The sequence below is a fragment of the Aplidium turbinatum genome, chromosome 4 (assembly GCF_918807975.1).
Source record: "Aplidium turbinatum chromosome 4, kaAplTurb1.1, whole genome shotgun sequence".
Classification (NCBI taxonomy): domain Eukaryota; kingdom Metazoa; phylum Chordata; class Ascidiacea; order Aplousobranchia; family Polyclinidae; genus Aplidium; species Aplidium turbinatum.
Genome location: NC_137475.1, coordinates 46,713,473 through 46,728,889, shown reverse-complemented (window position 1 = coordinate 46,728,889; position 15,417 = coordinate 46,713,473). Strand labels below are relative to the sequence as shown.

Genomic DNA, 15,417 nt, shown 5'->3' with positions numbered 1-15,417 from the left:
ATAGGGAACTAGCCAAATCAGACTAGCCGAATCGGACCAGCCGAATCGGACTAGCCGAAATGGGCCTTCCGTGATTACTCCACTATGCTGCAAATTAATTACATTTTGACAATGTAATCATGTAATATAGCTAAAAGTGAACCATTTTACCAGAAATAAACTTTATATAACCTTCGGAGCAAATAATATGGTTAATTGAAAATGGTCCAAAAAACCAAATGCGGAAAAGTTTAGGGGTACCGGTACCTAAAACTTTAAAGCATCATATTTCCAAAACTATATATAATAGATATTGAGCTAAAATTTGTAATGCATGGCTAAATCATGCCGAATACCATTTTGACCAAGTTTTAGCAAAATCGAAGAGGGTCAAACTGAGATCTTTAGGATTTTTAGGACGTTTGACATGGAATGACCCAACTAAGAAGTCTAGACGTTGTTCTGCCATTGCCATTATAGGTTAAGCAATTAATGAGCATTGAGTTACTTATTTTTGACTTATTTTTTTCATAAATAGAGTATAATATAGAGTGTGGGGATAGTTTAATAATGCCAAATTTAAGTGGTAAAATTTGCCTTGTAACTGGGGCATCTCGTGGCATTGGCCGAGGCATTGCTATTCAACTTGCTACGTATGGAGCTACTTGCTACATTACTGGAAGGAGTATGACATCACTGCAACTTGTGCAAGAAGAGGTCAGTATAATTTGCGAATCTTCTTAAGCTTGGCCTTAACATAGCCTGGAAAAGCTAGAATGTTTTATGTAAGTTTAATGTTAAAAATAATTTTTTTAGCAAAGCTGTCACTTTTATTGCTATTTCCACACAAAAATACAGGGTCATCAATAATTAACGTTACAACTTCAAACAATTGTATTTAACATCAATATTTAGCGTTATTGTTAGTAAATTGAATATTTCTCGATTGTATCATATATTTTATAGGCCATGAAGGAAAATTTGAATAAAAGAATAGCTATTGTAGAGCTCTTCAAATCGGGCAAGTCAAGGAGTGATATTTGCAAGGCCTTAAAAATTAACAGAATGTTGGTCTGGAGAACTCTCAAAAGGCACAAAGAAAGTGGAAATGTCAAAAATTGACCTAGCCAAGGTCGCCCTCGAAGCGCCAAAACTTCAAAATTGATAAAAGCAACCAAAGAAAAGGTGCGAATAAATCCCAAGAGATCCATTCAAAAACTGGCAAACATGGCCTATGGTACCATGTTCACAGTTCTCCAGATGGATTGAAGATGAGCCCATTCAAACACATGAAGAAACAGTTGCTAAATGCCACTACCATTGAGAAATGTCTCTCCAGAGCCAAAATTCTGCTCTCACACATTGAAGGAGGAGGCATGCTGCCAAACCTTGTATTCAGCGATGAAAAGAAATTTTATGTCCAGCATCATTTTAACAGTCAGAATGATCGTGTGTGGTCAAAAATCCGTTGATTTTTATGAATCAAGGAGTGAAATTGAACCAAGAAAACTATCGAAATAATATTCTTGAAGGTTCATTGTTGCCTTGGGCAAAGAAACACTTCAAAAAACGTTATTGGTCATTCCAATAAGATTCTGCCCCTTCACATGTAGCTAAGAGAATGCAAAACTGGCTTTCAACCAATGTGACATTCTTCATTTCCAAGGAAGAATGACCTCCTTCATCCCCAGGCCTGAACCTCCTTGGACTTTGGCATCTGGTCTTACCTGGAGAGCAAGGTTTCGACTAACCACCACCAAAGTTTGGAAGCGTTGAAAGCTAATCTGAAAAAAGAAGACCAAAATACCTCAAAGATTTATTTGTGACTCTTGCAGGTCCTTTTCGAAGCGTCTCCGACTTATCAAATGACAGACACATTAAAACTTGTTTTCCCTAAACATATAATTATTTATTTGACAATAATATTATACGTTTTGTACTCACATTGTCTACCATTTGTTAAATACAGTTGGTTGTTATTGTAACGTTAATTGTTGATGGCCCTGGCTGTATGTATATATATGTTTTCCTGGTGATTATCAAACACACTTAGGTTTAATAAGTAGTACTAGTCGGAATGGCCCGTTTCGGTGAGTCCGATTCGGTGAGTTCCCTATTCGGTGAGAGCCCTATTCGGTGATTTTTTTTTAAATTATTGGGTACCGTAGCCTAATTATCATTGCCGTTATAGGGTTTAGGGATAAGGGTTAGGGTCTTATTTCAACGTTTAGCGACGTTAAAACGATGTAAAAGCGGCAATGATAATTAGGCTAGGGTACCCGATAATTTTCAAAAAAAAAAATCAAAAAATCACCGAATAGGGCTCTCACCGAAAAAGGCTCTCACCGAATAGTAGCAGACCCGTACTAGTAGGGTTTAATAATCATCACAACGCATGCTGATGCTTTGTGGAAATAAACAACTCAAGGAATTTGTCCTAAATTCTCAGCAGTTCAGTTTCTCCTCTTCACTGTAAACAATTTATCTCCATTCAAAGCTTCTTTGAGGAGAGATGCCAAATCGTCGACATGAAGCTTTAAAAAAAATCTTTTTCATTCCGAGATTAATCGTTTCATTGGATTTGTAGATAAAATCTCGTTGTGCGACTGGGAAGTGCATCCCTACCAAATGTGATCATTCTGATGACGAATCTGTTAAATGCTTGTTTGAAACAATCTTCGAGCAACAAAATGGACAATTGGATTTGTTGGTCAACAATGCTTATTCTGCTGTCTCAGTAAGTTTGTGACTTATGCTTATAACATTTGCTTAATATTTAACAGAATACCAAACGATTGCGACCGGACTCGCATGGTTTAATGTATTGACTTTGTAAACTTTACTTTTCCTTAATAAGTCAACACTAAGCACTTACAGTTGCACAATTATAATAATTCCAACCCTTTGTAATCAATGGAACTTCATGTATGGTATGCTTATATGTGTAATATGCAAAGATTCTTTTATTCGATTTCTTATTTGAGACGGATAAATAGAATTCATGAACCTGATTATATGATTTGTACCTGGGCAGTATATCTTCGAAAACAGTGAGCGCTACTTCTGGGACCAATGCGATAGTAGCTGGGACGTCATCAACAAAGTTGGTCTGAGGTGATTTCATTTCTTTGATTTCTTCAGAGTTGGTTAATAACAGGATTGCATACACAAGCCTACACATATATACCCTTGCAATCCTTGCATGCACAAGCCTACATAAGCCTACACATACCCTTGCATACACACACACATCCTACATAATAAAAAGTCGCATTTACACCCAACCATTCCGATTTGCATAGCAGTTTCTACTGTTATATTATAACTCATTCAAGATAACTTTATTGCCGGCGCTAGTTCGTATACAACTCTTATGCATTTTAATGTGGGAACTGTTGCTGCTCTTAAATCTACGATATTATAGTTCTGTTGGACCGTGCAAAAAAATAACTTTAATTCTGTTGTTTAGTTGTGAATTATGTTTTGATTGACAGGAACCACTACATGTGCGCAGTGCACGCCGCAAGGATGATGGTCCCACGAAGGAAAGGATTGATAATCAACATTAGCTCGGTTGGAGGAAAAGTTTACTTTCAAATGCCACAGTATGGAATTGGAAAGGCAGGGGTCAGTCATTTTCCTATAAACTTTGAATGTTTTTGCCTTCTCATGAAATTGCCTCAGTTTGCTTTTTCACCGTCTACTTTTTTATCTTCTGCTCTTTCAACCTCGGCCACATGACTTCACAAAGCCTACCATCGTTAGCATGCTTTACTTTTACAATGTTGCTGCCGCGCCTGTAAGTCCCACTCCGATAGCTCAGTTGGTTAGCGCGTGGCTTCGTGAACGAAGAAGCTTTAAGATTTCTTAAACAGCTCTCAATTCAGCGGCACCTAATGGATGGAATAATTCTCCGGCAACAACACTTTAACAATCGGAAACTTCACTCTGTCAATCTCGGTAACAGGCCCTGCGTCAAAAGCCACTACAACTATGCGAAACTACCAGGAATAACCTATCAAGGCTTTGTCAGTCCGGACGAGGATAAAGATTCAAAACCAACCAGTCATGCATTGGACGTTATAGTTATAGGAGCACTGGCGCCGACTTACGGGGTTACGGGGTGGCCACGCTACCCCGTAACCGCTATGGCGGGGTGGCAGCCACCCCGTTTAGGTTACATTACTTACTGAAATAAATGTAAGTTGAACGGAAGTTTAAATCTTTTTTTGATCATTGGTTTTCGCTTCAAGTCAACGTGAAGCAAGAGGTGAACCAATACAGTATTGCGAACAAAATGATTGTTTTGTCACAAGCATGATACTAGCGAAACATCAAGCAAGCTACGTGAAGATTACACAACACGTGGCTACAAGTTTTTTCCTTGTTGTTGTTGGGTCATTCCATGCCAAACGTCCTGGACCCTCCAGTTTGACCCTTTCCAAATTTGCTGAAAATCGGACAAAAGGTTGGATATCATGATTGAGCTAAAAATTGAAAATTTTAGCTCAAAATCTGTTGTACTTTTCAAATTATGACATTTTTAAATTGAGTACACCCCTGCGCTGATGAGCGCTCGATCATTTTCGGCCATTTTTAAACAAGCATATATCTCTCATTGCAAATTTAATCTACTTTATTTCTGGCAAAATGAGACACTTGTAGGTATATTACATGAATCCAGTTTCAAAATTACATTGTCTCAAAGCATTTTGAAAATATGGAGGCTCAAAGTGTCCCCATTTTGATGCGAAGACAAATTTTGGACCATATTAAAAAAGCTGTAGCTTCCATACAAAACATAGCATCGCTCTCAAATTTATCCTGGAGGCTCCCCTCCTACTGGATTACAACTACATTAATTTTGGAAGGAAACACTGCTTTCATTAAAAAGTTATTTCACGTCAAAATATGGACCAGCAGCAAATTTTGCTAAAATACGCCATCTTGTGGTGAAAAAATGACCTCGTCAGACATTGTTTTGAAAAAAAAAATTTTTTTCATCTTAAAGAGATATTCATGAGGAACTCATCTTCTGAGTTTCAACTTTGTTCCGCAACTATTAAGGGGTGAGATGCAGTCATGTTTAACCCCTCTTAATATCCATTTCAAGCAATAAGAAAAACATGAACATTAACTTCTAAGTTAGCCAATTGCACTTGTTGTATCGTAAATGACATAAACAACTACAGCATATTGTACAAAGGAAGCAAAGAACATTCAACCTAAAATGACTGGTTGCCTTGTAGGCTACTGGAATTTGACTTTCTTGTAAATGTAAAACTTGTAAATGTGTTTGCATGTTAATTTTCCTCCATGTTTGGGTCTTCACAACTTTTAATCTAAAGCATTTACAAAACTGAAATTTGGTATTCTGAGTAAGAAGCAGCCCTAGTTTTCATATCTACCATCACAATTGCCAATTTCAAATTAGTTTTAGAGATAGAACGTTTCAAAAATTGAAATTTTTTACATTTGAAATTTTTTAGCAATTTTTGATGTCTGCTATCTCCCAAACCAATAGTCACAGAACTACCATTTTGCATATCATTAATCTATACTAGTTGGTAATTCACCCTCATGAGACTGACACCAAACAAAGGTGAAATTATTGAAGTTTGGAGGGTGCAAAGATGAAGCCCGAGCAAAAAAAACTCAAAATGCGCCATCTTGTGGTTAATATTTGACACTGTGGATAGTTATTCAAAAAGTCGAAACTTTCAGGAAAAAATCTTCTTTGCCTAAGCTATAGACAGTTCAAGTTTGAAATATGTAACCTAACTCCTTTAATATTAAATGCAGCTGTGAAATCATGAGCTTGACCATCACATGCAAAAGTCTCGGGGGTGGGGGAGGTAGGGTGGCACTTATTTGGCAAAAAATGAAAATTTTGCTGTGGACACTGTTTTAAATGGTGAGGTTGTCAGAAAAAATAACTCCTGCAAAAGTCTTGAAATTGATTTAGGGATGGTCCCATTGGCCCTCCCCCCCTAAAGTTCTGCGCCCTCCCCCAAAATACCATCTGCAATTCTGCATATCTCAAAAACTGCTTGAGCTAGAGATATGGTTTTTGTGTCAAAAGATGCAGAAAACATGATTTCCTATCTGCTTTCTGAACAGTGATTGTGCCTATCTTGAGTAGAAAAGCAGTTATTTAGTAAATGCTTTACAAATTTACTTGAAACTTAAATAACTATTTACTAAATAACTGCTTTTCTACTCAAAATAGGCACAATCACTGTTCAGAAAGCGGATAGGAAATCATGTTTTCTGCATCTTTTGACACAAAAACCATATCTCTAGCTCAAGCAGTTTTTGAGATATGCAGATGGTATTTTGGGGGAGGGCGCAGAACTTTAGGGGGGGAGGGCCAATGGGATCATCCCTAAATCACTTTCAAGACTTTTGCAGGAGTTATTTTTTCTGACAACCTCACCATTTAAAAAGGAGTCTTCAGCAAATTTTTCATTTTTTGCCAAATAAGAGCCACCCTACCTCCCCCCACCCCTGAGACTTTTGCATGTGATGGTCAAGCTCATGATTTCACAGCTGCATTTACTATTAAAGGAGTTATGTTACATATTTCAAACTTAAACTGTCTATAGCTTAGGCAAAGAAGATTTTTTCCTGAAAGTTTCGACTCTTTGAATGACTGTCCACAGTGTCAAATATTAACCACAAGATGGCGCATTTTGAGTTTTTTTGCTCGGGCTTCATCTTTGCACCCTCCAAACTTCAATAATTTCACTTTTGTTTGGTGTCAGTCTCATGAGGGTGAATTACCAACTAGTATAGATTAATGATAAGCAAAATGGTAGTTCTGTGACTATTGGTTTGGGAGATAGCAGACATCAACAATTGCTAAAAAAATTTCAAATGTAAAAAATTTCAATTTTTGAAACGTTCTATCTCTAAAACTAATTTGAAATTGGCAATTGTGAAGGTAGATATGAAAACTAGGGCTGCTTCTTACTCAGAATACCAAATTTCAGTTTTGTAAATGCTTTAGATTAAAAGTTGTGAAGACCCAAACATGGAGGAAAATTAACATGCAAACACATTTACAAGTTTTACATTTACAAGAAAGTCAAATTCTAGTAGCCTACAAGGCAACCAGTCATTTTAGGTTGAATGTTCTTTGCTTCCTTTGTACAATATGCTGTAGTTGTTTATGTCATTTACGATGCAACAAGTGCAGTTGGCTAACTTAGAAGTTAATGTTCATGTTTTTCTTATTGCTTGAAATGGATATTAAGAGGGGTTAAACATGACTGCATCTCACCCCTTAATAGTTGCGGAACAAAGTTGAAACTCAGAAGATAAGTTCCTCATGAATATCTCTTTAAGATGAAAAAAAATTTTTTTTTCAAAACAATATCTGACGGGGTCATTTTTTCACCACAATATGGCGTATTTTAGCAAAATTTGCTGCTGGTCCATATTTTGACGTGAAATAACTTTTTAATGAAAGCAGTGTTTCCTTCCAAAATTAATGTAGTTGTAATCCAGTAGGAGGGGAGCCTCCAGGATAAATTTGAGAGCGATGCTATGTTTTGTATGGAAGCTACAGCTTTTTTAATATGGTCCAAAATTTGTCTTCGCATCAAAATGGGGACACTTGGGGCCTCCATATTTTCAAAATGCTTTGAGACAATGTAATTTTGAAACTGGATTCATGTAATATACCTACAAGTGTCTCATTTTGCCAGAAATAAAGTAGATTAAATTTGCAATGAGAGATATATACTTGTTTAAAAATGGCCGAAAATGATCGAGCGCTCATCAGCGCAGGGGTGTACTCAATTTAAAAATGTCATAATTTGAAAAGTACAACAGATTTTGAGCTAAAATTTTCAATTTTTAGCTCAATCATGATATCCAACCTTTTGTCCGATTTTCAGCAAATTTGGAGAGGGTCAAACTGGGAAGTTTCAAAATTTCAGGACGTTTGGCATGGAATGACCCTGTTGCGATCGTTTTATTTGTTACTTGTCATAAGTCAATGTTACGTTAGGTTTACAATGGGATTTATTAATCAATAAAATACGATCTTTCCATTGCCTCCCTCAAAAATCTTTTTTGAACATTTTTAAACTGCTCATAATATCGCTATAAATCATGACAGCTATAAAATACTTGGAAATAAACTTATCTGGATGATTGATAGCTCCACTCCCTAAATGAATATCTATTTTCAAATTTCATTAAAAAAATGCAATTTTTGAAACTTTTTGAGTTTTATTTAAAAAGTGCGCTTAGTAAAGTAGCAGTTTTAACGTTCTGCAAATTTACACGTTTACATGATTATATTCGAGGAAAGCTACACCCCCTGCCAATTCCCGATAATGAAAGCAACCTTTTTCAAGTACTCAAGATTTTGCATTTTGAATTATTTTCCGATTTCAATTGGAGTGTACTGTCATCTACTTCATGCTATAATTTCTACTTTGTTATCTACTTCATGCAATAATATTGCGTTTCAATGCGTGACAAACTGTGAGGCGGGAATTTATTGGTCTGACATACTGTAGGAGTTACTTGTTACATCATAGAAAAAATTACGAAAAGTCGTCCTGTAAAAGTCTGAGGCGAGAATTTATTGGTCTGACATAGGAGTTGCTTATTACATCATAGAAAATAAAGAAGACATAAACCCAACGCTTCTGCGTCTGGAATTGCAACAGCTGGAAAGTTTTCAACAGCAAAAACAGATTTTTGTTTCAACTATGTCGCAACTGCTTGATCTATTTGCAAGCAATGAAACAAGATCATTAATTCTTCCAAACGTGGTCTGCATTGTGAAAATATACTTATCGTTGCCTTCCACCACCTGCGAGGCGGAGCGATCATTTAGTGCACTCAGGCACATAAAAACCTACTTGCGATCTACCATGACGCAACAGCGATTGAACCACGTCCTAAGTTTAAATGTTTATCAAGCTGAAGCTTCACGGTTACAACTTGACCAGTTGATTAGCAGTTGGATTGACAGAGCTGCTGTTCGCAAAAATACTTTTGCCAAATGTTAAGTGTCAGACCAGCAACGTAACAATAAAATTCACGACATACCTCCTGTGCTTTGTTTTAAAGTTGCTTTGTAAATTGTCGAGCTACAAATCAGGTGTGAAAAGACAATTGCATCTACGAAACACGCTTAGTAAAAATCAAACAAAAACATGCAGTTTGATAGTTTTTAGGTTGCCATATTGTGCTACCGCCACCCCGTGCAAAAATAAAAGTCGGCGCCTATGTATAGGAGTGCCTGCAAATGGCTTTGAATTGCAATCTTCGTTTGCCATTTATCCACTCCATGCATCGTTAAACAGTTTGCTAATTTTGTCATAAGTAGAATTCTATCTTGATTTTGACATAAGATTCCGTTTAAACAACAATATTCTAAATTGCATGCGCTGGTAAACTAAAGTGCTTCGCAACTATGTTCGTTTGTCGATTCTTGACAATCCATTTTTTTGTAGAAAGATCGAATGGCAAAGGATTGCGCTGCGGAACTACGCAATTACAACATCGCCTTCGTCTCTTTGTGGCCGGGTCCTGTAAAAACGGAACTGGTTGAGAAAGAAAGGATGGAAGCAAAAGCAAAAAAAGAACTTTCTAATAAGAATGCCATGGTAAGTTGGTAACTTACTAAGTGATTTCTTTAATCCCGTTTATTTCTGTGTACATTGTACAATGACAGAGAAATGACCATTTCTAATTGATTCATGCGATGATGCGTTCCTTGCATGTGCTTAAGTCGAGGAAACTTCTTGAGGACGAAATAATTTTCTTCCCGCTGTTAACTGACCCACATCCCATTTATTGTCACAGATGGAATTGCTGTTTTCCAGAGGGGAAAGTACCGAATTTGCTGGGAAATGCATTGCGTACCTGTTGGCAGGTTAGTACGTCACGCGTTATTGCTTGCATGGCTAGTTCGAGCGACATGGTGAGGAGCAGACATGACGAGATGATTCCCAAAGTAGCGATCCCTTAAGCCGAACATACGGCTGATATAAAAGATCCTCATCTATCATCTTCATGTAAAAGATCCTCATTCCTCATCTTCATGTAAAAGATCCTCATATATCATTTCCATATAAAAGATCCTCATTCCTCATCTTCATGTAAAAGATCCTCATATATCATCTCCATGTAAAAGATCCTCACCTATCATCTCCATAGAAAAGATCCTCATCTATCATCTCCATGTAAAAGATCCTCATCTATCATCTCCATAGAAAAGATCCTCATCTATCATCTCCATATAAAAGATCCTCATATATCATCTTCATGTGAAAGATCCTCATATATCATCTCCATGTAAAAGATCCTCATATATCATCTCCATGTAAAAGATCCTCATCTATCATCTCCATAGAAAAGATCCTCATCTATCATCTCCATATAAAAGATCCTCATATATCATCTTCATGTGAAAGATCCTCATATATCATCTCCATGTAAAAGATCCTCATATATCATCTTCATTTAAAAGATCCTCATATATCATTTCCATGTAAAAGATCCTCAATCCTCATATATCAGCTTCATGTAAAAGATCCTCATCTATCATCATCATGTAAAAGATCCTCATCTATCATCATCATTTAAAAGTTGTAATTGTGAAAGTGCGTCCTCACCGAATCGGACTATCCGGAGAGTTAACTGCATGAATGTAGCGTCACTGAAAGGAACCGACTTTGGGAAACTAAACTTGCTACAACTGTCGTTATTAAGTTATCATGCGGAAGAACAACCATCAGAATGGCACCCCCAGACCAAGCACAGCGCCCTTGTCAGGGCGAACAGCACCAGCTGTTGTAGGTCAAGGAGTGACCATTCTACAACTAAATGTTGAAGGCATCACCAACATAACCGTTTGCTCGCTGGTTTTGGACGCAATGGTGCAGACATGCTGCGTTGGGGCTTGGCAGAGAGTGCTGCTTGTGAGTGTGGTGAAATGCAGACGGCAGCCCACATTATCAAGGATTGCCGGCTATACAGACCTCCTCATGGTATGGAAGGCCTAGTTTCTATCGATGACGACACCAGGCATTGGTTAACCAACGGATGCCCTGACATATAGCGACAACACGAGAGAAGACAGAAAGGAAGTTCACAGCATATTGCAGAGATATTGAACTGGACCTTGGGAGTCCATCTAACGTTTTGACTTCTGGTGCCACTGACAATTCAGCTTTGTCTTACATTTCCGTCACTATTCTCGCCTCTCCGTTTATTGCTCCGTTTCTGTGTATCTTTTGTTATTCTAAACAGGAACCATTGTTGCAAAGTTCCCGATTGTTTTGTTCAACCGGAACTTATATGTTGCAGACCGTCACGTGATAAGAAGGAGCGGTCAAATTCTCCTAACCACGGACTTGGCGGCAGAATTCAGGTTTAAAGACATTGATGGTGAGGCAGCTAACGCTGTTAATGATAACATCAAGACCGATACTTGCCATGTTGATTATAAAAGTAGTTGATTCTTATATACCTGTTTATTTTGTTTATTTAATAAAACAACGTGACTTTATCTAAATTGCGTTAGAATCTCAATTATGCAGAATTGTAAAGACCAAAAAATTTAGTTTGCACTCAAATTAAGTTTGACACCATAAACATTAGGGTTGTTCAAAAAACACTTTTTTGTCGAATTTCAGTGGGGACCCCCTGAAATTGTTAGGTTACATCTAAAAACCCCACAAACCAAATCTGAGCACGTTTGGTTCAGTATTAACCGTGCAACGTCAATTTGAAAATTTAGATTTTGGTTAAACTTTTCGAAATTTTTTTTACCCCCCCCTGAAAAGAAAATTTTTTTACAACTTTTTTCATTGCTTGCAATGGAATAGCTGTAAATAAACCTGTTCACAGTTTAAAAGCGAGTAGTCATGGTATAAATGTCACATTTTAACAATAGTTGTGAGGTTGTTTTATGCAAAAAATGGCTTTTTTTGGATGTTTTCATGAACTTCGGATAAGTTGTTGAATGTTGATACAATTGTGTGAATATTAACTGCACTATTTTTTTTATCTTTGACATCACAGATCATTGTGAGTTGTCTCTCTCTTGTATAAGATTATGTTCAACTTCAAGTCTTGTGTGTAACTGATAAGCTGCAGTCAACTAATCTTTTTGATTTTCTCTTTTAAATATTATTCTAGAACAAAAATTTGTGAAAAGTGATAGCTAGAGTTTGTTCCTGATTGCATAATTACTGTACAAGTGTACAGTGCTGTAATTCTGCAAATTTGTTTACCTGCTGCCATGCATTGCACACGTGCAAAAGATGTGGAAGTATTTTTAATCGGAAAGCCCAAAGATCAACCATTCTCTCAGTTACAATTGCCAACAAAGAGAACTGTGAGATTGAATTCCTGTGGAAAAAGATTTCAGGAGGATCCACACCTGAATGTTCCTGTTTTCAGACCAAGAAAACAATCAAACTGTGGAACGAGCACAGGCTCGTAAACATCCCAAGAAAATCAAAAAGATTATTTGACTACAGCTTATCAGTTACGCACAAGACTTGAAATTCGACATAATGTTATACAAGAGAGAGACAACTCACAATGATCTGTGATGTCAAAGATCAAAAAATAATGCAGTTAATATTCACACAATTGTATCAACATTCAACAACTTATCCGAAGTTCATGAAAACATGCAAAAAAGCCATTTTTTGCATAAAACAACCTCACAACTATTGTTAAAATGTGACATTTATACCATAACTACTCGCTTTTAAACTGTGAACATGTTTATTTACAGCTATTCCATTGCAAGCAATGCAAAAAAAGTTGAAAAAAAATTTTTTTTTCAGGGGGAGGGGTAAAAAAAATTTCGAAAATTTTAGCCAAAATCTAAATTTTCAAATTGACGTTGCACGGTTAATACTGAACCAAACGTGCTCAGATTTGGTTTGTGGGGTTTTTAGATGCAACCTAACAATTCCAGGGGGTCCCCACTGAAATTCGACAAAAAAGTGTTTTTTTGAACAACCCTAATAAACATACTAGGCTAAAACACGGGCACCACTGTTATGCATTTAACTTTTATGCCTAGTAGAAGCTGTGTGGCTACAGACCTGTTCCTTTGGGTCTGGCGTCACCAACCGCGGAGTTGTCGAAGGATCCCAAACACAAAAGCTGAAAGCTGTTGCAAATTCACGTGGCTAATAAGAAAAAGTGGTGTTAGAATTGGAGAATTGAATTTGAAATTTTTCTACAGACTTAGGTAGATTCAGAATGACCATTGACCAATATTTTGAATATTTGCTTGATTTTCTTGACTTGCACAACTCTATCTGATTGTCCCAGGTTTGTCGCCTCTCAGTTCCCGGAGCTTTAATTTCTTGATAAAGATGTCGCGACTGAGGAGCCTCTGCGACTACATTCCTGACTGGCTTCAGCTTCCAAAGTCTCTCTACATGATGATGCTGAGCATCAAGCCCTCGTCGTCTGGGAACAAACTACCGAGCAAATACGAATGACTGTGACGCATAAATGACGTGGCAACAATCATGACGTAATGGTAATTTCCTGATGGTAAACGAATGGTCTTCCCACCGACGCGAGTCAAGTTTTCTTGCCTGGGAAGTGACCGCTGGAATGCGGGGTTCTCAATCACATTCCTTGGGTGCAAACTTGCTTGCAGTTACTCGAATCTTCCGATGTTCCAAGAGAACACAAATCGCCTTAGTTCTCTTCAGATTAATTTATCTTCATTATTTTGTTTATTGCTGAAATGATTTTATCGAAATAAATTATAACGTTTAATTGTTGCCTTTTTATCGGCACGTTGCTCGTCAGCATGCCCGCTCGTATACAATCGTCGATGGGGCGACGACACTTCTGGGCATGATTATGGCGAGAAGCGATCAGGACACGATGATCTTCGCTATTGATTCTTTTGTTGATTCATTCCAACATAACAAGCTTGACGTTGAACGACAAAATCCTGGCAACAAGAGAACCAAATGAAAAACACTGGAATGACTGACAGTCTCACCACCAGAAATTAACACAACGCTTTATCGTCCTACTTTGCCAACTTGACTTCAAAAGTCCAGATTTCTTGAGCGAGACTGAGAAAAATGAGTCAGAAATCATGGTTGTAGTTACTCAAAAAGGACCCTAGTCTTGATTGGAAAAACGCGACCGTAAGCATTACAGCCATTACAATCGCTAAACCCAACCACACAATGTAACATAACGGCAAATCTACGTGTGTATACAGCAATGCAAAAACTAAATGCGATTAGGCATTCTTACAAAAATTCAGATGCTTAAATTTCTAAGCGAGATGCGGATTGCACTGAAAGCCCGTGGTAGGGGAAAGCGGGACACTTTTCGTAAAAACGTAATTTCAGCAACAGTGATGGTTGGATTTAGTTAGGCTAATTTCTTTTTTAATCGAAAGCCTTAGTTAGTCAGCATATTTGGTTCGAAGATCAAGCGGAATCTCTCTACTGTTATAGTACAAATCAAAAAAGATTTTTTTTTAAATGTCCCGCTTTGCCCCAGCCGTGGGGCAAAGCGGGACACTTAATTTTTGTATGATTTGGTTAGCCGCTTCTCTCAAAAACAACTTCTTGCTTTTCACATCTGATAGACTATCCGTCCATTTACCTATTTAAGTTTTTCTCTTATAGCGACAAACCATTGTCAGAATTAAATTGTGTACGCCTACCAGTAGCCTACAACATAAATGAATGCTGATAAATAGCCTATGTTACCATCTTGAAGGCTGAAAGAGTTATAAACAAAAATTCAATCAACAGAAGAACCACAGATACAATCTAGAGTCTCATGTTGCCCTAATGCACTGTCCCACTTTGCCCTAATACAGCTGTCCCACTTTGCCCCAAATTATAGCCTTTAGAAAATAACATCTCTGCTGAAACCTGTAAAGTTTTAGGTAAAAGTTGCTTTTGTTACCAACAATAGTGTCTCAATGTCTAAGATAAAAACAAAGCTACCGACAAATTCGCTTATGCTAACGAATGTGGTAGCTACTTTTCCATCTCTTTCTTATAACAAACCATGCCAAAACACATTTTGCTTCCTCACGACACGCGTTGTGCTCTGCCAGTCGCCATTTTTTCACAGCAAATACAGTTTATAGTTGCCTAACTAGTGCTTCCGGTTTGAGGGAGCCAAAGAATACAAAACGTGAGAAATCGCGATGTTCCGCTTTGCCCCGTCTTCCCCTATTTGTACAAAACAAGTGGATTCCAGGACTCCGACGCGAAGCGCGTGACGTCAAAGGAAGCTCTCGGGCGCTACGCCTTGATCGCTGGAGGGAGGTAAAGTACCGTACGCCCCAAACTAAGGACCCATGAAAGGCGTTGTGCAGACTCGTCATCCCGTTCAATAAAACTCGCTTTGTTGGACCGACGTGAGAACTAATTACGTCATATAAGCCATCGCAAT

The 15,417-nt window shown here is 37.6% G+C and overlaps 1 protein-coding gene across 1 annotated transcript; it reads left to right on the top strand.

Moving 5' to 3' along the window:
• The first annotated feature begins 521 nt into the window (after positions 1-521).
• On the top strand, positions 522-13,779 carry LOC145768522 (dehydrogenase/reductase SDR family member 1-like). Its single transcript, XM_082580031.1, has 8 exons — positions 522-696; positions 2,567-2,716; positions 3,014-3,093; positions 3,474-3,606; positions 9,456-9,608; positions 9,808-9,877; positions 11,314-11,394; positions 13,303-13,779. Exons 1-8 carry the CDS (start codon positions 550-552, stop codon positions 13,473-13,475), a joined length of 987 nt encoding a protein of 328 aa, XP_082436157.1. The 5' UTR covers positions 522-549; the 3' UTR covers positions 13,476-13,779.
• The last annotated feature ends 1,638 nt before the right edge of the window (positions 13,780-15,417 follow it).

Coding starts and splice junctions, on each gene's coding strand:
- LOC145768522 (XM_082580031.1), top strand. CDS start 550: ATGCCAAATTTAAGTGGTAAAATTTGCCTTGTAACTGGGGCATCTCGT. Junction 697..2,566: donor TGCAACTTGTGCAAGAAGAG/GTCAGTATAATT, acceptor TTGGATTTGTAG/ATAAAATCTCGTTGTGCGAC. Junction 9,878..11,313: donor CATTGCGTACCTGTTGGCAG/GTTAGTACGTCA, acceptor TATATGTTGCAG/ACCGTCACGTGATAAGAAGG.